Raw genomic sequence first — 22,224 nt, 5'->3', positions numbered from 1 at the left:
GACACTCCTCAGCATCTGGCCAACCTCGTACAATAACCATTTTTTCACTTTGAAGAGTCAAAGAAAGCCGCTATTTCAACACCGGAGATCAATTTACCATGAAAGTTACTGTGTGAGATTTGTCTGGGGGAAAGTATGCTTACTCTTGTGTGGAGCAGAAGATTACTTTAGAATTCACAGACAGGAAAATATGTCTGAGCTGCCTAAAGGAAATGGCACAACTTATATCAAACTGGAAAATGTGAAATGTAATTTTATGGGTCAGTGCTGCCCCTGTCTCACCACAAGTTAAATGTATCTTTGTAATAATTCAGTTAAGTTACAATGTGGACTGTATTTTGGAGTTTTATCCATTAATCTTATTGGTTATGATAAAGTTTAACCCACCAGTTTCATAAGTATTCCCAGATCCAATTCTGTTCTGCCTTTATTTACGCTCAGAAAGAAACACTGAGAAACAAGAGCCCTGTTTCATGTATGGCAAGAATTAGAATTAGCATTGAAAAAAACACAACAGAAACCTCACACATACTGACACACACAGAGAGAAAGTAAATGATGTGAGGAAAGAGTCAAGCCACGCTTTTAGAAACACTGAAAGTTATGAGCCAAGAAACACATAACTTTCTTATTCATATTTTCCTCACATACCTGAAAGCAAACAGTATATTTACTGTTGGAACCTGCAGCTGAAGCTGCTCTGCAGGACAACTTCAATAAGCTCCAAATTGTCTTGTGAGAGGTAAAGATAAAGAAATGTTTTTCTGTAAGACTTTTATTAATTGCCAGTAATGTCATTCTCTCATATCAATAGAAGGTCAGTGGCGCAGTGGTATGTACCGGAGATGAACTACTTTCATCATAATTCAATCTGTTGATTATTTTGCTTGCTTTGTCTGACCAGCAGTACAAAAACCAAAGATGTTTGATGTGCAGTGACAGACAAAGGGTTAAACAATATGAGCTATTAAGTGATTCAAAAAAGTGACTATAAACATAGCTCATGTTCTACTCATTTTCTGTAAATTAAAGGAGGTATGTGTAAAATATGTATAGTTTAAAACTTTACAAAAATAACATTTTCCCAAGAGTGTTAAGAAATAACAGTTCTGACATTACGTCAAAGACATCTACGTATTGTGTTGCAGAGATATCTACTGAAGCTAGCATGCTGACCAGCTAGCCTGTCTCGTAATACCACGTTGTACCTCAGGAGGCAACGGTGAGTCACTATAGCGTCAAGTAGTCCAACATGTGAGGATGAAGAAGAAGCAGCAAAAAAAAAGAAGCGACACAGGAGCTATCACACACAGCTGCTAATGCTACTATTGGCTATTTAGTGATCGCTTATTGAGCTTAACCCTAACGTTACTGACAGCGTTAACATGTGTCCTAAGTCAGCTGTAAAAAAACAAAGACAGATTGTTTCTTATGATACCGGTGGACGCCCCAACTCTCTGCTCCCTATTTGTTAAGAGTATAAAATCAAGAGGTGGACAATTCTCACATACACCGTCTTCGATGGTTTCAGCTGTATGTATGAGTAACCCCAAACTATGGATGAAGGACACTCTTTTGTGCCAAATTTAAGTCAGAATTAATTTCATTGGATACTGTTTTCCTGACGCTTGTTTAACAGGTCACCTGGTATGGTGTCCTGTATTGGTATCCTGGAACCAAACAAAATCTTAAATTTCTTCCCTCAGACTGACTGGAAGCCACTGGAGGGAACTTCACACCCATTGTTGCTCCTTGGCATGCCGTCCTACCAGGGTTGCTAAGTAACAGTTGTGCCGGCAGCCTTTGGCTTAAACTTTAATCCTCTCTGTAAAGAAAATGTTGAGGAACATCAGAGAAAGCAAAGCGTCTGAATAATACGGTTGGCTGTGTAGATGGTTGGGAACACATTTTCAAGCATTTCTGCATCGATTGTTTTGAAATGTTAACTTTGTTTTGCTCTCAGTGATTTCAGTAAACATGCCGAAAGATAATGCTTTTATGCTACTATAGGGGATATTTGAAAAAACACATATTTATAATGGATAGCAGCAGTTTTTCCGGCAGTGTTTTATAGCATAGGTGGGCCATGAAACAAAGACCAAACAAACACACACTACCTGAAATATACTAACTACACTAACCCTGTCTCAAACAATTTACGTTTGTGTATCACTAAGTTGTTTTCACAATTGAGTGGTGGTGACAGTCACTACCTGGATTTTATTCAGAGACATGTCTTTGGGTGAATTAAAAAGACTACATTTATGTATTCGCAGGGAGGCGGTCGAGCGGGTGGTGGTCATACAGTGCTGGAATCAGAATCCAGAGTTCACGTCCCGGCTCCTGTCTGTGGTCAGGTTTAGGCAACAAAGGCACTTTGGTTAGCGTTAAGGAAGGATGATGATTTCTGTTAAACGTTGATTAAAAATCTTATGTTTCAGGTCACTGATGACTTTTTCTGTATTAAAACAGAGCATGACCCTCCTCTCACATTAACCACATGTTGCCGGTGCCAACACATAACCTCAAAGAAGTGCACTGTCCTGACATAGCTGTTCACACAGATACAAACTGTACTCTGAGCTGAAGATAAAACTGAGCTCTGAGAGTCTGGCTGACAGGTATCAGGCACAAAAATGTAAGCCAGAAAATGTAACTCCATCTTTCTGTGGAACTGATAGAGCCTCTCAAATGGACCAAGTCCTGTAGACTGTGTCCAGCTGCTCTTCTTTACAATAGATAGAATAGATTTATAGAAATATAAATAAAAGGGTAAAATACATTAAAAAAATGCATACATAGCCACATAATTTGAAGGAGCAATTTAAAGAAGAAAAAATTGATTCTGCTTAAGCTCCTTAAGCAGGTCTCTCCAGCACCTAAGTGCTCTGAAATAACAGAGTCAGTGGGTGGTTGGCCCTTCTTAAATTAACCATCCTTCATCTCCGTACCTGGTCCTGGCCTAGAAATGTCAGAGCAGCTGGCGGCTGTTGGATCACCGGGACTAAAGCTAAACAGGCTAATTTAGTGCTTAAGAATGTCATGAAATGGCAAAGTCACCAAATGCATAAAAGAACAATATTTAAACAGATTTAGCAAGCTCATTATAACAGGACATTAGAGCTGACGGACTCCAAATAATTGATAGTGTAAGTTTAACTAATTGCTGGATTGCATTATCAAGAAGCTGTTGGATCTACAGACATAAGAAGCACAAAAAAAGAAAGCAAAGCCTCAGAAGACTCCTCGTTTATTGTGTCAGACTGTTGTATCAGTACACTGAGCAGCGCTGCATAATGATTCACACTGATCCACTTCCTGTTTCATGATGTGGCTGTGCCCCCCTGTGACACAAACCTAATTAATTTGAAATGTATCATCCAATCATGTTCATTGGCCCATGCACAAACACACATACACACACACAGGCATTGTGCCTTAGAATGGAAAAGAGGCCTGCAGTATCGCATGTCCAGATATTGCTGATCACAAGGTTAAGTGATAGCATAGTATGTGCATGTCCATGCATATCTCATTACAAGGCTGTAGAAACACAACCTCATAAATCAAAAGTTACTGCACTGCAGCTGCACAACACTCACAGAGGTCAGAGGTGGACAGCAGCTGGTGCGTGCCATGCATCGCTGCATTTCTGACCCGGTTCTGAAAAGTAATGCATTGCTGCTGTACCTTCATTCATCTCAGGTCCATGCAGTTCCCACGGTATACAGCTGGGACGCAGCATCTTCTCAGCCCTCAACATGAAGGAAAAATCCGTATCTGTCCTTCCTCCTTCGCATTCTCTCTTTCGGTACCTTCCCGCCGTCGCTGCAGCATCGGCTTACTGTTCTGAGGATCTCAGATGAGGGATGGGACACAGATTATCATGGGGATCAGTCCACGCCCTCCCATCATTTCCATCCCCCATCTCCCCTCTTTATATGGCAGAGCCTACCCTGTGCCACCCTGCGATGGTCTTGCCCACCCCCTGATCCCAGTCTACCAGCAAACCCAGTATGGCAGATGGGACATTCCTGAACAGGCCAGAGACACAGATAACTGCAGGCTTAGAGTCATATAAGCCGGGACCTTCACCCCCCAGCTGTGTAATCAGACAGTTAAAGTAGACAGACTTAGAAAGCTAATACCTGATAGTAACACAGAAACATATGTAAGGCCCGAGACAATCTTGGTGTAATCCTTTGATATCAGCAGCATTAAAGGACCCCGTTTGGAACATACAGCGTAGCAGCAACAATGTCTGAATTGCCTCCTATACCAACAGCACATTTGCACAGAAAAATGTGACACTCTTATAGTCACAGTTTACAATTTAACAACCACTTCAGTATCTCACACCACTGTCAGAGAAATCAAATGGCATCAATATGCTTTCTCCCATGAGAGTCCTTAACAAGTGCAAGGGTATACATCAGATAAGTCAGCACAATATGTGCTGAAATACTGTAAACACTGTGAGAGATACTGCGCGTCCGTGTGTTTACAGTACAGGCACACTTTCACACGTTCTTGCATTTATAGCTAATTATTCTTCTGGGCATTTTTGCTGGAAACTCTTTTTAAAAAGCTAATTCAACTAACCCTTTCACCACTTACACATTCACTCACAATTCAGCTGCATTCATCTCTTTTTTATTGATCTGATGTTTCAACTCCTTTCAGTGAAAAAAACAAAAAGTCCTCAGCCCACAACTTCCACTGTTCGTGCACAATTTACTCCAACTGCTTTCTGAGCTTGCAATTCAGCTGAGACATTCCTTCTTTTAGTTGTAAACTCAGGCTGGCAGTTCACGTGAAACTTCCAACTCAGTTTATCTTCTACACACTGACGGACATTTCAGCTCCTTTCAGCACTTTCGCTTCAAATGATACTTTGGGACTGTCCTCCCAAGAGCGACAGCATACAACAGCAACTGCAATTTCCCAGCTTGGGATAAATAAAGTATACCTATCTATCTATCTATCTATACGCAAATGTCCCATCATAGCTTAACATTCACATTATGAGTGGTAATTATGACGGTCGAGGTGGATGGATGGGTCAACAAGCTACTGTACTTTATCACATGAGACTTTGTTTGTTTCCCTGCTTCCAAATAACAGTCAGGGTACTACTTATAATCATGACCATTCCTTAACCTTAATGCAACGACTAAGAACTTTCTTTTTGTGTTGAGTTTGGCGGCCCCTGTGGACAAAAGTGGTAGTGTTTGCACAACCTTGCGCCTTACAGGTCTTGATCTGGCCAGCGTGTGCATTTTGTTTTGTTCTTTGAACACAGTTGTCTGCAGGAAGCACAGAGATGAGGTGGTGCATCCATTTGTGGCTATGTAAGATTAATAACCGTAATATGACGATGGTGAAACAAAGTAGACTTTGTTTTAGTGCTGTTCATACACCTATAGGTCACATGAAAGCCTACAACTAACAGATTCAGCTTCTCTGTAATAGAAATTGTGTTCTCAATATTCCCCGTATTACATTTGAATTTGAATTTGAATCCTTTTAAATCCTGCAGTTTTCTCCATCTATTGACCAAGGTTGACTCATTTTCATCTGATTTGTGAGGAATCATATAATCTAATTATATAGAAATCAGTAGTAAACTGAGACTTTCATAACCAGCTGAAAACTCCTTGAGGTGAGGTGGTGATGAAGGTCCCCTAACATCATCATTTTCATCTAAATCATGATCCTGTCATGACCTCCCTCCCCCCCTTCCTGACAGTTCCTTCCCTAAAACCAATTCATCCGGTGCCCTAACCAGCAGCGATATGTGTTGCAGACACTGAGAAACTACATTGTTCTGACGATAAGGGCGTCAGATCAGAAAACACTTCAACACATCATTCTGGAGGGCGCAGACAAACAACATATTTAATCAATTAATTTGTTGCTTTCACTTCACTCAGCACTCACACTTAAGTTGACACTTCAGTTTCTTTCAGCTGCTCCATTAAACCACCATGTCAACTTGTTCTTGTAATTGCACTTCAATTGCCACTTAAACTTTAACGTCTTTCAGAATTTCAATCGAATGTCAGAATGTCAATTATAACTTTTCAGCAGCGAGCACATGTAAATGAAGCCCTCCCTTGTTAAAACAGACATGGGTTCAAATAAGAAAAAATGAGCAACATTTGAGCATAGAGAGAGCTCGGCCGTTTATGAAAGCAAGCACATTTTCTAAGTGAGCAGATACAGATCTAAACAATGAGGCTTTCGGCTTGTAGCAACCCACTCAGCCGACCATGGTTTCTGTCAGCTACATGAGGCAAGACAGGAGCCATGTCTGGAGGAGAGAACCAATTAGTCCTCTCTCCATGGCTTGTCACCTGACAGTCTGCTCATCCAAAGCCTGATGGAAGAGCCTCTCCAGCCTGCTCATTCAAACCAATTAGGGTCTGGAGGTGTATTACCACACACTCATTACCTGTCTCTCTGCCGCTCTTCACATCGCAGCTCATTGGCCTGTTGAAAGTCTCACAGTTTTACCCTTTCCAGATCATCTCTCTGTCTAGTTTTGTGTAGTGGTGCCTTCCTCCCTTTATTTGCCCCTTTCTTTTTATCTCTCTGTTTCGCAAGTAAATACGCTCAAAAATACCCTCCCATCAGCAGACCTACAGAAAATGTGCCTGTGAATGATTAGAAATCAGTTTAAGTTACAGTGAGGACGAAGACAAGAACAACTGAAGATGAGCGTGTCGAATGGAAATTAGAAATACGGAAATGCCCTCCAGCGCAGAGCGAGACTTCAAAACACCCATAAACGCACAGACACCGACAAAAGGCTTGCGTCTCAACATTTCCCCTGTCTGCTGGCACCCAGAACAATAAAACAAAGCGCTCCGATGAGGGGGTACAAAGGGCTGAACTCATGTCATAGGCGGAGTGTGTATATGGTCTTGCTTAAGCTGTCCAAACAGTTTATCCGGGTGAGATAGATGACATATTTGGAACCATTCAAATTCCCGCATTCCCTCTTGCAAAACACGCTACAAACCATGTAACCATAAACCTCTCAGAAATGAGCTTTAATTTTGAAGCGCATTTTGACTCAGCACAGAGATGGTTGGAATTCCCCCCACGACAGTAGTGGCGCTGGGAAAAGCAAAGGAGGAGCGATTATTCCACTACAACAGCTTAGGGGGACGGGAGAGTGCGACAAAAACACCGTTTCACTTTCACAACAGCACCTTAAGATCATTTCCGATTCAGAAGAAGACTCATAATCACCTACACGCTGCTGTAGGTCTATTTAGTGAAACTGGCCTTAATAAATGCTGTACAGCTCTCCTGCTCCAGGTATCTCATAGCTTTTCATTTATTCATAAAGGCAGCGCAGTGTAAGTACCCTACTGGGCCTGTGTTAACTTGCTGAAAGGTCACAACATGACTAATAAGGAAAAGTTGCATCGATTAACAGGAATTAATGGTCACATCTTGAGCTCAACGGTGAATACCAGGTCCTCTAATTGAGTCCAGATGGAGCAGCTAGTGGGTCCATTCAGCCAAACAGAGAGCCTGTAGAGGGCCCCATTGGTCCTGCTGTTAGACATGTTGAGATTTACTTTCTGGGGTTTATTTTTATTGAACTGAATTCTAACTTCATTTATCTTGCTCAAGCATTAGCATCATATTGTGAACATGAGGTGCGAGGTTGGATTTACACTGTTAAAGATGTGCTTTTACAGCTGTGTGAATCTTTCACACCTGGTGAACAGTGGTGGGAAGCATCTGAGTGCATTTACTTACTGTAATTCCTGCAAGTAAGTACAACTTTGAGGTACTTACTCCATTACATTTCTACTCTGTTACATTTTAGGATGAAATTTTGCACTTTTTACTCCATGGCAATTGATAGTCATCAGTTTCAGAGCTTACATACAAAACGTGATCATGTTGTAAATACCTAAAAGTATATAAAGCCAGCCAACATTCAAGAACTACTTATGATCCAACAATAATAATATAACACTCACAGGAACCATTGAGCATAACGAGTGCATTGTTGCCAGTATTTCTGTGCTTTTACTCTTTTACTTGCAATGGAGTATTTTCATAGTTTGAACTTTTACTTCAGTAAATCGTCTAAATACTTCATGTAAGATTTGTTTTCCAGTACCATTATGCAAGTCAATTATAGTTCTCCAGGTATGATTCTCTGATTGCGGCATATGCATGCAGGAAATGAACAAAGAGACTCACACTGTTCAGGTACCCTCTGAAGCTAATTGGCTAACAGCAGCGTGACAGAAGCGTTCTGGCAACCAGCTCGGCTCTTTTCCGTCTTTCTAGAACAGCAGTCGTGTTTAACACACCTGTAAATTACTCCCACAGCCCTGCCGCCTCCCCTTTCTGCCAATCCTCCCCCTCTGCACTAATAACACCATAATGACACCACTGTTAGTACAGTGCTGAGGTAGTGTGCTTTATGGACTGCCCTCAAAATCAATTCAGCAGCACACAGGGTCTATTAATGGAGCAAGGTCTGAAACTCCTCCTCTTTTCTCCTCTCTTCTCTCATAACCTCCTTTCTCATAACCTCCCATATTTATCCCCTTGCCTCTCCTCACCTCTTCTCGTTTTTGCTTCAGGACCTGGCTGTGGACAGTAAATTACCCGCACCCAGCCCTTCTCATTCAGACCAGTCTTTTGGCAGAGCAGCGGACGTTCCGCAGCCCTGTGGCACACATTAACCTCATAAAGGGAAAGTAATAGAGCCTGTCTCAGCTGACACACAATAGCCATGAAAAAATGCATCATAGCACCAGTGCCTGCCTGAGACTAGACCCATAGGTAAACTTAGCTCAGTTAAACACACAGGTAAGGCAGGTGCCTTGTATCCCTCCAGAGCAGATACCTCTGATGGTTCAAATGTGTAATGGTATGAAATAAATTGCTTTATTTCGGCTCTCATTAGAGTCTCTGGTGCACATGATTTGGAAATAAGGAGGGTTTGAGGCAGGGATGGAACAGAGGAATACTTGGGGGTTTGGGAGCACATTCCTGGACGGCGAGGGTAGCAGAGTCTCTTGCCGCGGTTAATTAGGGGAGTCTGTGGGAAACCCCTGAATTTGAACCCCCCCCCTACAAAAAACCCACACCATTTCAAGTAATGGCAGCCATGTTGAATGGAACTCATTGTTTGGCGGCCAGAACGGAAGATTCCATCACTTACTGTACGTCCAGTCGTCTGAGCTGTCATCCTAACTATGAGACGGCCAATAGCAGAGACTGACTGCGGTAATAATGCCAGATGACAGAGGACGCACAAGTACAAGGATGATTGCAGTTAAAGGGGAAATCCACCAATTTTACATGTCAAAGCAGTCACAAGGAGGACTACCCAGCCTGTCCTCTTTGGCTCTGGAGGCTTTGTCAAGTCCAACTAGGGTTATCTTGGCTTGGGCTTGGAGACAACTGTTCTTTTCCTGCATTACAAACTGAAGGTGTGATTTTGAGAGAAGTAGTCGCAGGGACAGACTGACCTGCTGAGGGACCCTGGCAAAGAGGCAAAAGGCCTCTTTGTCCACCACATTTATATCAATAAGGGTAGACAAATATTAGAAACTACTCTAATTATAACTCACAACAAAAACTATGCCCATTAAGTTGAAACAACACTTCTGTATGACCTTCTTGAAGGAGGGATTTATTGCAGGGTTGCTTTATTAGACTACATTAGTTTTAGCTGATGTTACATAATGAACTGGGAATTGAGTTGATACAAATTTTGATTCGTATTTTTTGTTGTTGTGCTAATGAGGACCCCAGGAAGAATAGCAACCCCTTTGTGGAAGCTAATGGGGATCCATAAAAGAATAAAGAATGAGTGGATTTTGCCTTGCTCCTCCTCCCCAAAAAACAACCAGCACCTCTAAAGACTGCGCTGAGCCGAACGTGCACAGGGGTCATTTTGGAGATGTGTTCAAGCATAGCATTAGCATGTTTTTTTCTGGCAGGAGTTAGGTCAACAAATCATCTTGTTTGACACAATAGGAAGGTGAGTGCTCTCTGCATAGACAATTTTATGTGTATCTTTGGAGCATCATAATTGTTTCATTGATTCATATCCTGGCCCAGATGTCAGTTGGTTGGGCTAACTGATTAACGTACTGCCATAGTTATGTATTTGCAATATTACTAACTCTGAACTGGGTGTGTGTCTCAACTTCCCAGATAAAATATCGTATTAAGTCACTGTTATTGCAAACAGAGCATTTACTGCTGCAGCTTCACATTAAAAGCATTTAACTGACGAAACACAAGCTGACTTTCATAATGAAGTAGTCACAGAAAATGCAATGTGTTTCTCAGCGAGCTTTGCACTTACTGCTATCGTTCATCAAAAATGTGTCTATAAAACATGATAATGGTCATTCTCGGCATTTTCTGACAGCGGGATCAGTTTGAAATATTGCAGGGAGTAATGGTACAAGACGGAGCAGCATCAGTGAGCTGTTAAATGAAGAGCTGCAGGCTGCACACCTCCAACTTCTCAGCAAGGTAACCAACTCCTTTCGCTGATCCCTGCTGTCCAGAGACTCATGCTGTGCAGCATAAAATCAGATCACAGTTCCTCACAGAACTATGGTAAAAGGCCAATTACTGCCCGAGTTCTTTATCAAATCAACAATATTTTTTTTGGTGCCCCAAGAATTCTGGGACCTGTGGTAATAAACATTATTAGCTGTTTTTACCAGTTATCACAGGTGTAGCCAAATAAACCAAGACAAGACTGAAACCTTTGAGACTGCCACCTACATAATCAGCTAATGTTACTTCCTTAAAACACCAGCTCTGCATAGGTATTTACCATGCAGGGAGGGTCTGGCCCATAATGCAGTCAACTTGCTTAATGGTTAGTGTACATACAGTATATTCAGAACTTGACCAATACTAGCAACTACAGATCAACATACCTCAGCCTCTGCTGCAACATGCATGCCATACCAAACCAGGTTTTGATTGTAGAAATGCTGGTAATGTCCACACATGCAATGGCATCTAAAAATCTGTTTTAGCCTGTTGAACACTCATGTTTTGAGTGGTGATAAATAGCAACTGAGATATAAACACTAATAGCGAGAAGAAAGCACAATAACCAATGCACAAGGCAAAACTGCTGAAGCATACAGTATAATGATGACATGTCACACAAAGAGCTATTTGTAGAGTCGTCTTCACTGCAGTTGCATTAACGACACACTCCTGTTACTCTGATGGCAACCTTAAACATGTACTTTTAATAATAAAAGAAACACAACAACAGAGCTTCTAAATCAAAACCTCAAATGTTGAGAGTGACCAATCAGATGAGAAAATGATCAACCACTCATACAATGAAATGAATCACTGCCGCATGGAGCCATACAGATTAATTTGCCTTATTCTATGCATGAAAACTGAAATAATGTGGATACAACTGATGAGTCTAACTTAGCAGCAGCCTGCTGGGAATATAAATGCAGCTTTCTATATACTTGGTTTACCCTATTAGTCATAATGGAAGCCAGATACTGTAAAGCTTGAAAGAAATGCTGAACACAACAGAAACTGCTCATTGGTTTAATTCTTATTTTCTTCGCAGTTTGCATATTTCTGGATCAAATGACCCATGGCAATTTCACTGAGGAGCCTATGCATACATGGAATTACAGTTCCATCATCTTAAATGGATTAGCAGGTTTATTTTTGGCGTGTTTGTTTTTATTGAGGATGCAGATGCATCCCAATTTTAATGAGAGCAATTAATCCATGCATATTGTGAGATTAACATGGGGTAGGTAATCAGATCCTTTTCATGTTGAAAATAGTCGCTTTTTAGAAAAAGAAAGCAATCTCTCCATCCATTGATCCGACTGCCTGCTAGCTGTGAGCAACTTTAGAGGCCTGGTGATAAAGAACCCTCTTTGAATTGCCTCCTCTACAATAGGAATGCACAAACATGATTCTAACAACACACAAGTAAGCTCTGAGAAACACCACCCTGTCTCCCGGGATGTGGAGAACATGTGGTTTGAGGTAAAATCAGGCCAGACACTTATTGCAAACGATAAACAAATTTATAGGAATGCATATACAAGACCTTCTCAACAGAGCCCCGGTGTGTTTGTGTGTGCATATGCCTGAGCACACAGGGTACAGTAATTGGCGACCTGATAAATATTTGTGCAGAACCTCCTCAGCAGGAGAAAACAGAGAGGCATGCTTTCAACACTAATGCCTTCAGGCTGCAGACCAAAAATAATTCAGGGATGGAGCCCACTTACATGCTTCATGTCAACATTTCAGGGGGCCTGGAGAGATGATGACGACGATGCGTCAACAGAAACATTAAAATGTAATGTGCTGTTTTGGAATAACTGGTTGTGGGTTTTTACCTGGAGGAGGATGATAAAATAAAACGCATAAACAAAAGAGAAATTTGCACAAAAAAGAAGTACAAACAACAAAGAAGGTGAAGTCACAGGTTCGGGTCAATAATGGGTTCACAACAAGTAGCTTTAATCCAAACAGACACAACCAGATAAAGTTTTATCGCATCCTGTCCAACTTCAAAGGTGCTCTGTCAGGAGTCTCATTTATGAAATCCATGTCCTCCCTAATGATGAATTCAAACACTGAATTGATTCATTTTAGAGTAGTTGGAAATAACCTGAGCAGCGGTGCTCAGTGGAATGCCACTAAAGTAAACAGCGAGGTGTGTCGCGCTGAGAGCCATCTGTCGTTCTCTGCGAGAAACAGCGTGGAAGACGAAAAGTCAGCCATGACTCAAACATATATCCTGACTACGGTAGCAACTAGCTGATTATCTTTATTATGGATTAATTTAGTTTTTCTGTTCTTTGAGATCTGTAATCATTTACTCAACAGAATTGATTCTCTAGTCTGTACTATATTTGGTCTTAATTAATAATTATAGAAGACTTATGTGACAGTTTGACCTCTAACTCCTCCTGTGCACTCTGAAAATGAAAATGCAAAGTACTTCCGAAAGTATTTCCCGATGTTCAGGATGACTTCAGCCCATCATTCATGTAAGAGGCCTGCGTGAACCAGATGATTCGCAGAAGAGGCGAAGAGTTCTGCTTATCCTCTGCTCTACTGGAATGTCATGCCTTGAGTCCCCTGGATACAGGGAGGTGTTCTGCACTTCCTCCAAACTCATTTTCCTCCATGCCGAGTCCATCCTCTTCTGGGAATGGGTTTATACTGCAACCAAGGCAACAATATGTACCAGCAACAACAAAAAAAAAAAAGTCTCCGCTGCTAAGGCAATGAGGCATTTTAATAGGATGAGCTGAGACCGTTGAGGAGGCAACCAGGCTTCCTCTCTCTCTCACTGTCTGTCTCTGCCTTTCTGAGAGTTGCATTTGTTTGGAGTTTGGACTCAACAGGGATTTGAATGATTTTAGGTGAAAATGAAGGGTTAGATGTGTAGAGTGGAGGCACGGGGGAGTCGGGGGAGTCGGGTTCTTAAAAGTCTGATCATTATCTGCGCCTCCTGTTGCGAGGCGGGCACACAACACCCAGGCAGTGGCCTTGAAACACCCCACTCGGGAGAATTACACTAAACACTCTGTCAGAGCTCATTTTTTGTCCCATCGCGGACGCGCAGTAAATCTTTTTCACTCCTGAGCCCAGTGTGTGTCATTAATGGAGACATATATCCTCCATCACATGAGAGTCTGCTGTTTCAGGCCTCAGTCAGACACCCCATCATCACACCTCAACTCCATCCCAGCTTACGGTGTCTTGTACTACCTCAGCCAGAGTCAAGGAAATCCTCTTAAGTGAGCTGCTTGTTGCAAGTACCCCAATTCTGAACCTATAGTCTGATCCTCTCCAGATGCAGGTGATGCAGATGAAACCTCCTGTAGGTCCATAAAACAAGCAGGAAGCAATACTCCACCCAATCCATAACACAAATTCTCTACTCTGACATATGGTGGTGATAAATACATAAAACCAATCAAAGAAATGCAGAGTTTTTATGGTCTTATTCCCTATTGTCCATTTCCTTTCCTGATGGAAAAAACAATAGAATACTTTGCTGCATGCGAAGTCATGACGAGGGGCCCATGTGAAGGGAAATGGGGGAGAAGAGAACTATAAGAGGGAGCAATAACGGTGAAGAATATCCTCATTAGCCAATTCCTCTCTCTACTCCCCAGCCAATAAAAGCCAGCCTCATAATGTGCTCTTAACCCGAGTCATGACCTAGACACAGGAAATCCATATTTAAACGCCGTCTTCATCAAAAATCTTCTGGGAAACAAAGACGGTTCGAAGCCAGTGGGAGGGAAATAGTTAAATGAGCACTTTGGCTTTCATGAATCTAATTGGCATACAGAGACATACCAGTCTCGCTGATAGGAATAATATCATCTCAGAGGCAGAGTGTCATACCGGAAAGCAATTCAATGCTTAGTGTCATGGTCAAAGCACTCCTCAGTTCTCCTTGAATTGGCTTTCACTTACTTGCTCTGTGAAGTTTCATTCAGATAAAGCTCGCCTGGAAAATTTAAGCGCGGAGGAACGTCGGTTTGAGATGTAACCTGTCTTTGAATTGGCATCTTTCTTGCAGCTCCCTTTCCTTGTTCTGCTCCACTGCCTGTCTGCCCATATACCTGCCTGCCTGCCTTTCTGCAGGCTCATTCTGTCTTAGGGAGGCAGTTTGCATCAGGGGCCGCATGGTGATGGCACTGCAGCCATCTGCCACCCGAACTGAAGGAGTGCCATCACCAGCTGGTGTCCAAGGCAGCACTTCTGTCACCTCTGCTAATAGACCTAAGACACACAGGGGTCAGCTGTCATCTGTCAACTCTGACCCATAACGAATGCTGCAACATGAAATCAGAAGCACACCACGACGCCCTCCTGGTGAACCACAACCTTGGAAAGATTTCAGAGGGATTCAAACAATACGGGCCAGCTTCCTCTGCCCCTGTATGGACATGAAAGTGGATACGTGCCGCCCAGCTGTACTCGCTGCACTCTGCGCAGCCAAATTCAGGAGTGGAAACTCTTTCACGAGTCCACAGGACTTCTGCACCCGCTGACAGCCGCGGCTCTGTCAGTTCATTACTGGAGCTTGCATTCCATTACGAAGCAAAACAAATAACCAGAGTCATTATTTATGTATGGCCATTACCAACAACTGTAGAACAAACGCTGCCAATGTGCCAGTAAGTTCTTCTAAGGTCAGGTCAGTTATTAAGGGCAGATACACTCAACTAAAATTTAAAAAATAGAGAAGACAAAATAAATCAAACACTGTAAAAGGACCTTAGCTGTGAAGTACCTAATTGCAAACACTGCAATAAACATGGGATATGTTACTTAAGGTTGTAAGCCAATTAGCAGCATTTATTTGCTCCTTCTACTACATGCATCAGTCATATCTCTTTGAGTTGGTTTCAGTTTTCTTTTCTCTTTGTAGTGGCAGTTTGTTTTGATTTATCACATTTCTTCAGCTTTCCTTAATTTATTAATCTAGTTATACGCTCAATATAATGATTAAATGCTCTATATTAATCTACAGCTAATCTCAGCTGTGTTCCAAAAAAGCGATGCAATAAAAATGTTGTGAATTCCTAATTTGCGAGTGAGCACCGTAGGCTATTAGTATACCATCATTTGAAAGGATAATGAGGAACTGTTAGATCACTGCCAATGTCTTTGGAAACATCACTGCAGCGTGCATCTCCTTCAAATGTAAGTCCTCCCACCCCCCCGGCAGTGGTATTTTCATCTGGTTCTGGAACCCCAGGAGTCTTTGCTATGCCATGATTAGTTCTTTTACTGGAGGAAGTCTAGTGAGGAAGAGGAAGAGAGAGGGAGAAATGTGAGGGGAGTGAGGGGCTGCCTCTCCCTGGCTATTGTTTGGACACAGTTCCTCTCACGCTGCATTGACCACAGACAGGGCGTGGCAGAGGGAGGCCAGGCGGGGAACAAGGGGGGTGGGGGGGGGGTGGTATTCGGGTGGTGATGGATACAGGGGGAAGGTTACGGCGCATTGCATACTTTCTCTGCATGTGGACAGCGAACAGGAAAGCGGGTGGTCCCTGGAGAGCCTTACAGAAAGGGAAAGAGCTGGGGTGGGTGGGATTTTTGCCCCTGTAGTTTGGCGCTCTGTTCCCAGCCCTGCTCATGTGCACGATGAAGTAATGAGAGACCCGGGGCCTCTGACAAACTCAGGCCAGATGGGGAGAGGATTCTTCCCCACAATTACTCTGCAGCAGAGAGCATTAGAGCCAACGCAGCTTCTCCTCTACAGAGAAAAGATAATCACTGGGTCTTTTAGGAGAATACTTAATCAACACTGTTTTACAGCACGCTGTACAGTACAGAGGATGTCTTTAAATATTTCAGCTGTGTCATCTTCCTCTATCTCTGCCTACAGTATCCTCACTTGCACCTACAACAGGGCTGCAAAGTTGCTGATTCTGGAAGCACTTTTTAACAATCCATTACAAAGTTTACGAAAAGATATTTTCAATGTTCCTCCACAAACTATCTTATTCAAAACACTTTGTGCAATTGTAAAAAAAAAGAAAAAGAAAAAGAAAGGCAGCGATAGTTGCCAAATTCGTCCAAAATTGACCCCTAATCCAAGAGTGAATGTTCACGTTTCCGCAAGGGGATTAATAAAGTAGTTCTTCTTAAACTGCTGAATGTTTCATCGGTTTATAAAGCATAACCTTTAGCTTCCGCTCACTGTTCTGGAAGCACACATAACAGAATTTTCAGCTCTGAATTGTCTCCCTCATTGAGAGTGCTAAGTTATATATCTTACATCTTACTTTCAATCTTTCAATGAATGAAACAGACACCTTAAAACACAGTTGCTCATCTTTTGCTCAGACTACAGAATTTCATCCCATCTACGTCCTGGAAGTTCTCCAGCTGCAAGTCAATGAAAATTGTCTCTGCCAAACATGACTTCTACTTCCATAACCCTCAAAGTCCCAAACAACTCCTCCCACTACGTAAAGATATGGTTCCAACTTTAAGCCCCTTATTTTACCTTGACCATCTCCAACTCTGATGCTCTAAGGCAAAATTGGTAAATTCATACACATATCAATACTTTCTCCCCTTGTGTTCAGTACACTGTTCCCAGCATCACCCTTCACTCTCCATGCTGTGTGAGTCTCCAACAGATGCTTCATGGTTGTGTTTTAGAAAGGTTTATGGATTATTATTGGCAGGCTCCCACGAGTCCGTGATGAGCACTTTCTCACCGACCGACGGCAGGGCATTGATCTAACAAAAGCATAAATAATGTAACTTCCCATAAGGTTAGCTTCCATTGATTTTAGAGGACAACATATTTTCATACAGCCTCTGATACCCCAGACAAATTGATAACAAGCTGGATATGGTTGGGGTTTTTTTTGCTCACAAGTCAGATGGACATGAAGTACGACAGCAACGCAGTCGATTGGTCAGTGTCGTTTAAGAATGTTAAACAAGGCCTTGACATCGATGTGATGGATTAAGAGGAAGGGTCAATAATATAGGGGTGTCATCACCCCGGCAATGAATACATTACTGTCAGCGGCTTGAATAAAAGGAGGCAGGTTGTTTGTAACGGTCGGCCAACGACCTTTCCATCATCGCACTCTAAAAAGAAGATAAGACAGGGAACAGAGAAACAGTATGCATAGAAAAATTACACAAAATGCACAAGAGCAAAATTGACAGAAAAACTGGAAGTTGTCGGGTGGTTTAATCTCTTGCTCGTAGCAATTAGTTCAGCAAGAAGGACAGACTCCAAGGCCAACAGGAACAGCAGGCTGAAGTGCAGCGTTTATAGCCTTATTGGACATCTGTCAGAGATGTTATTGAAGCTCCACGGGGAAAGAGCACGAATTCTGACATTTTGGCACAGTACAATATATTTACAGGAAGTCACTTCATGCATATTAAAAAGCGTTGTCTGCGCGGCTGCTTTGATCCTGCACAGGGCAGAGCCAACAAATGGACCAACAAACAGGCTGGCCTTGAGAGGGATACACACCTAAAGAACATTTAATCTCCCTAAGCCACTGGACGCTGACGCTGGCTCATCACACACCAAACTGCCTAACCCGATGGATCTCTCAGACGAATCATCTTAAACTTAAAATCTTAAAAAAACATCCTTAAGCTAAGCGGTTCTCAGGCTCATCCCTCTTTATGCAGGCGAGGCGAAGGCTTGGCTGTGTTAGTTTGTCAGTTTGAGGGAGAAGGGAGCGGTGGAGGAATGTATGGCTGTGTTTGGTTTGATCAGTCACCTGACTTCTGGCCTGGCCCCTGGGAACAGGAAGTATGACATCACTGCTCTGACATTCAGGAATGCGGGAATGTCAGGCTGCCTGTCCGCACTACTGGAACGAAGCAGAGCGAGCAGGATGGACACAACAGAACTCACTGCAGCTGCGTTATTCCAACAATAAAGACTAAACACTAAGGCTGTTTTCAGACCAAGCTCAGCCCTGTGGGGGGAAAAATGCTGCCACCCATTTGAATGAGGCCACTCCTTTGACGCAGCATGGTCCAGCAAATAAGTTGAACCTGGCTCAACTTTTGCTGCAGTGCAATGCAGGGCGACGCGTTGGCCAATCAAACACATGCAAGCGTATACTTCTGGTAGATTCAATTGTAACGTGAAAGGCGTATTTACCTTCGATCCTCGCAAAGAAAGATTGAATGATTGCTGACATGACAACTTTCCGGAGTTGTAAAATCCCTCCTCATAATATTAGAAACCACTCTTCAGTGTTTGGCCGTCTGATCCCCTTTAAACACATTCATCTGTCAATCTGGACCTCATGGATCATATTTAAACATGTCAGGTTCCCAAAACATGCCCCCAACAACCATAATGATTATAAAGTCCACACATAAAGTACACACTATATTTAACAACATAGCTTTTTCTATACAGTTTTCGCATTTTTGTCGAGACACAAATGCAGTTTAAGGTCATTGAATGCACCTCTCGGACAGGGTGAAAATATTCAGATTCTGTGGTCGCAGTTTTAAAGTGAAGTAAAGTGGCTTGTGATGACACAGTTTTGTTTACATGAGGTCTTGGACGTGGCCAAATAGTGCTGGTGCAAACTTTACTGACAGGACATTTTTTGGACTCATAAATGTACAGTTACTCTTCCACTATACCGTGGAACAGAGGTGTCAGAACAACGTCCACTCCAACACTCCCACGATGCAGACCTTGAAGGCAGCATCGCCGGTTTGGGACGAGACCCAGACGGACCTCTAGTTGCTGACTTCAGGCTTCTGACTGGCCAAAATGGCTTTAGGATTAAGGTTATATCACCACCTCTTGTTCTGGCGTGCTCTTGAAAGTACTTCAAGTGTAAAAAAAAAAAAGGATTTTTCTTTAAAGCAAAGGAGAAAAAACACTTTCTCAAAAGCACCCTTGTACATGCAGACTTGGCATAAGAGCGGAGAACCGCGGTTACTTCACAAGTCCCACAGGCCAAGAAGAGGTACTCAACTGTACCGGGGGGGTTGGCCGGGGGGGTTGGCCGTTCATCTTAACTTAAAACAATCCCGGATATTGCTGAGCCATCACAACTTTGAATCTGCATTTGACATTTCATTTCCCAAGTAAGAAAACGCATCCTGTCGCCTGCAAGAAACTGAGGCAGACTGTAGCTTCTTGTGATTTACTTACTTTTAACAGTAAACGAGCACAGACAAGTGACTGGCGCAAGCTGCCTTGCTTACGTACTTTGTGGGTACCTGTAGACTAAAAGCTATATCCACGACGCAGAAGACGAGGCCCAAATCGGCCAGGTCGATGCTTAAATATCTTCCGTGAGAACCTCCAATTTGCACGATATAAACATAACGAGCCACTCGTGGATGTACCTTACTGTTAATGAGCGCACAGGCTGAAAAAGCGGCAGCAGCGACAACCTCTGCTCCTCTCTAATTATTCTCAGCCATTGTTGTTGTGATTTGTTCACTGTGTGCTGCTCACCTTATATCACATCCTGATTAACTGTCCCACTGTCCTCGAGGACAATTTAAAAAACAATTTCTGGATTAAACTCCGAAATCACTGTATGCTACATTTCCCATAATGCAACTTGACATCATTATTAAGTGTTATTTTCTCAGCAGACCTTACACAACTGATCATTGTGTGTGAAATCAGTGGGGGCCCCATTAATTGATGCATTAATTTCCTGAGAATGTGCACAACCAAAGATTTGAGGGAACGCTGAATGAGCCTGGTAGCCGTGATTCACATGCCAAATGCGCGTTAGTCCATCAGTGCTCTAAAACTAAATTTCACGCAGATCAGCCTTCAGGGCCAGCAGCTGATATGAGGAGTCACCTGCTGTTGAACTACATATGCTCAACACAGGAAAGCTTTTAATGGACAGTGACAGCAAGCTGCTTGGTTGGGTATGATCTCAATCACCCTCAGGCCTCTAAACATACCCAAGCCAAGTGCAGAACACAGACACCTCGAGACCAAAGACCTGCAACATGGGGTCTTTTTTCAGTGGCCTCTCCGCTATTTCACCAAGAAAGCCAAACTTTCAGTACACGCAGCCGGTGAAAAGATTCATCTGTCACTACCTTATATGCTTTTGTAAGCTTTCAGTTTGCCATGGCTAATTAGTTGCTCAATAAATTGATCTGATTGTGAACATTTGCTGTTCCGCTCACACATCAGGGCAGCAGGCATACAAGATCACAGGGACTTTCCCCTCTACGCTGTTGTTCCAATCATTCTAAAATAAAACCCATCATTAATGAATACAAGATGTCAGCTATATAAAAGTAGCAAGAAGGTTTAATTAGACACAGGCCATCGTCTTGCACAAGCTGAAGCAAACAATAAAAAGCCATAAAGGACAGCAAGTAAGCGTATTTAGGCATGCAACAGCTAAATATAAAGTATTTTTAATTTATAGCCTTTAGGTTATTTCTCAGAAGAGAATCTGATTTCACAACATGACGCCACAACGCAACGGTTTGAGCCGTCTCATGAAAACTTCAGGTTAAAGCTCATTCCTCGTTCATCACATCTCGTTCCCAGTTAAGTGATGGTGCCATGGTGTCGCCAGCCCCCGTCAGAGATGCTGGCATACAGCTCTTTGGGCCTGGAGCTCAGTTTTGAGACTCTGTGCCAGACTCGGGGAGCGAGCAGAGAAGGAGCCAGAGCTGGAGGGAGTGCAGCCCCAGAGGAGTCCAGCTGCTGCCTGGGAAACCAAACGTGGACCGACTCTGGCCCACGCTCTCTCTAACCCCAACCCCTCCCCTCTAATAACAACACTCAGTCTGCCTCTTGTTCTCTTTTCAATCTTTCTCCCTTTTCCACCGTCATGGTGTGGAGTTTGGGGATAAATAAATCAGTGGAGGAACGGTGGAATGATATTAGTCAAGCCGCTGCACATTCCCAGAATGCTTCCAACTTCTGATTTCAAAACACTCACACATGTTCATGTTCTCACTCTCACACACAGAGAGGCAGGGGATTAGGCGTGAGTGCGCACACACACACACACATACATGCACATGCTCTCACTCACCCCGGTAGTTGAGGCTGTCATCGTGGTGGTTGTGCTGGTGGTGGTTCTCCACGGCAGGGGGGCTGCTGGCACCCAGCTCTGCCAGTCTGCGGCTGGTGGCAGAGAGCTCGGACCGGAGGTTGGTCACTTCCTGACTGGCGGACTGGATGGCCCCATCAATCCTCTGTGCCAGCTGTTTGTTGTCTTCCATCATTTTAAGGATTTTCCCCTGAGGACCAAATCCACACAGAGCAGCATGATGTCAAGTGGAGCATTAGAGGGGGTGAAGCTAAGACCCTCTTCTCTTCCTCCTCCTCCACCTGTGCTTCTTCCCTCACAGTTTACTTCGCACATATAAAAAAAAAAAAAAGCCGGTCCCTCCTCTGTTCTCCGCTGGGCAGCACAGAGATGTTGTCTACCTGTTACTGCAAAAAGAATAACGTCTGTGTGGCCGAGCACTACGCGTTCAGAGACAGCATGCGTGTGTGTGTGTGTGTGTGTGTGAGCGTGTGAGTGCAGGGCAAAGGAGAAAGAGAGTGAGCGCAGGAGGAAGAGAGAGGAAGAGAGAGAGCGCAAAGAGAGAGAGAAAGAGAGAGAGAAAAAGACAGAAGAGGAAAAGAGATGCAGCCCAGCAGGCGGAGGGGAAAGTGAGCGCTCC

General features: G+C 43.1%; 1 protein-coding gene across 1 annotated transcript in view; it reads right to left on the bottom strand.

Moving 5' to 3' along the window:
• LOC121620554 (kazrin-like) overlaps positions 1–21,887 on the bottom strand; it is a 59,694-nt gene extending 37,807 nt beyond the window's left edge. Inside the window, exon 1 of the mRNA XM_041956646.1 lies at positions 21,588–21,887. Within this exon, the coding sequence (XP_041812580.1) occupies positions 21,588–21,780 (193 nt within the window). The 5' untranslated portion in view covers positions 21,781–21,887. The remainder of the gene's footprint in view (positions 1–21,587) is intronic.
• Between the last annotated feature and the right edge of the window lie 337 nt (positions 21,888–22,224).

Source organism: Chelmon rostratus, chromosome 2, assembly GCF_017976325.1.
Source record: "Chelmon rostratus isolate fCheRos1 chromosome 2, fCheRos1.pri, whole genome shotgun sequence".
Taxonomy (NCBI): Eukaryota; Metazoa; Chordata; class Actinopteri; order Chaetodontiformes; family Chaetodontidae; genus Chelmon; species Chelmon rostratus.
Note: the sequence above shows the minus strand (reverse complement) of the source record. Positions and strands in the feature narration are given on the sequence as shown.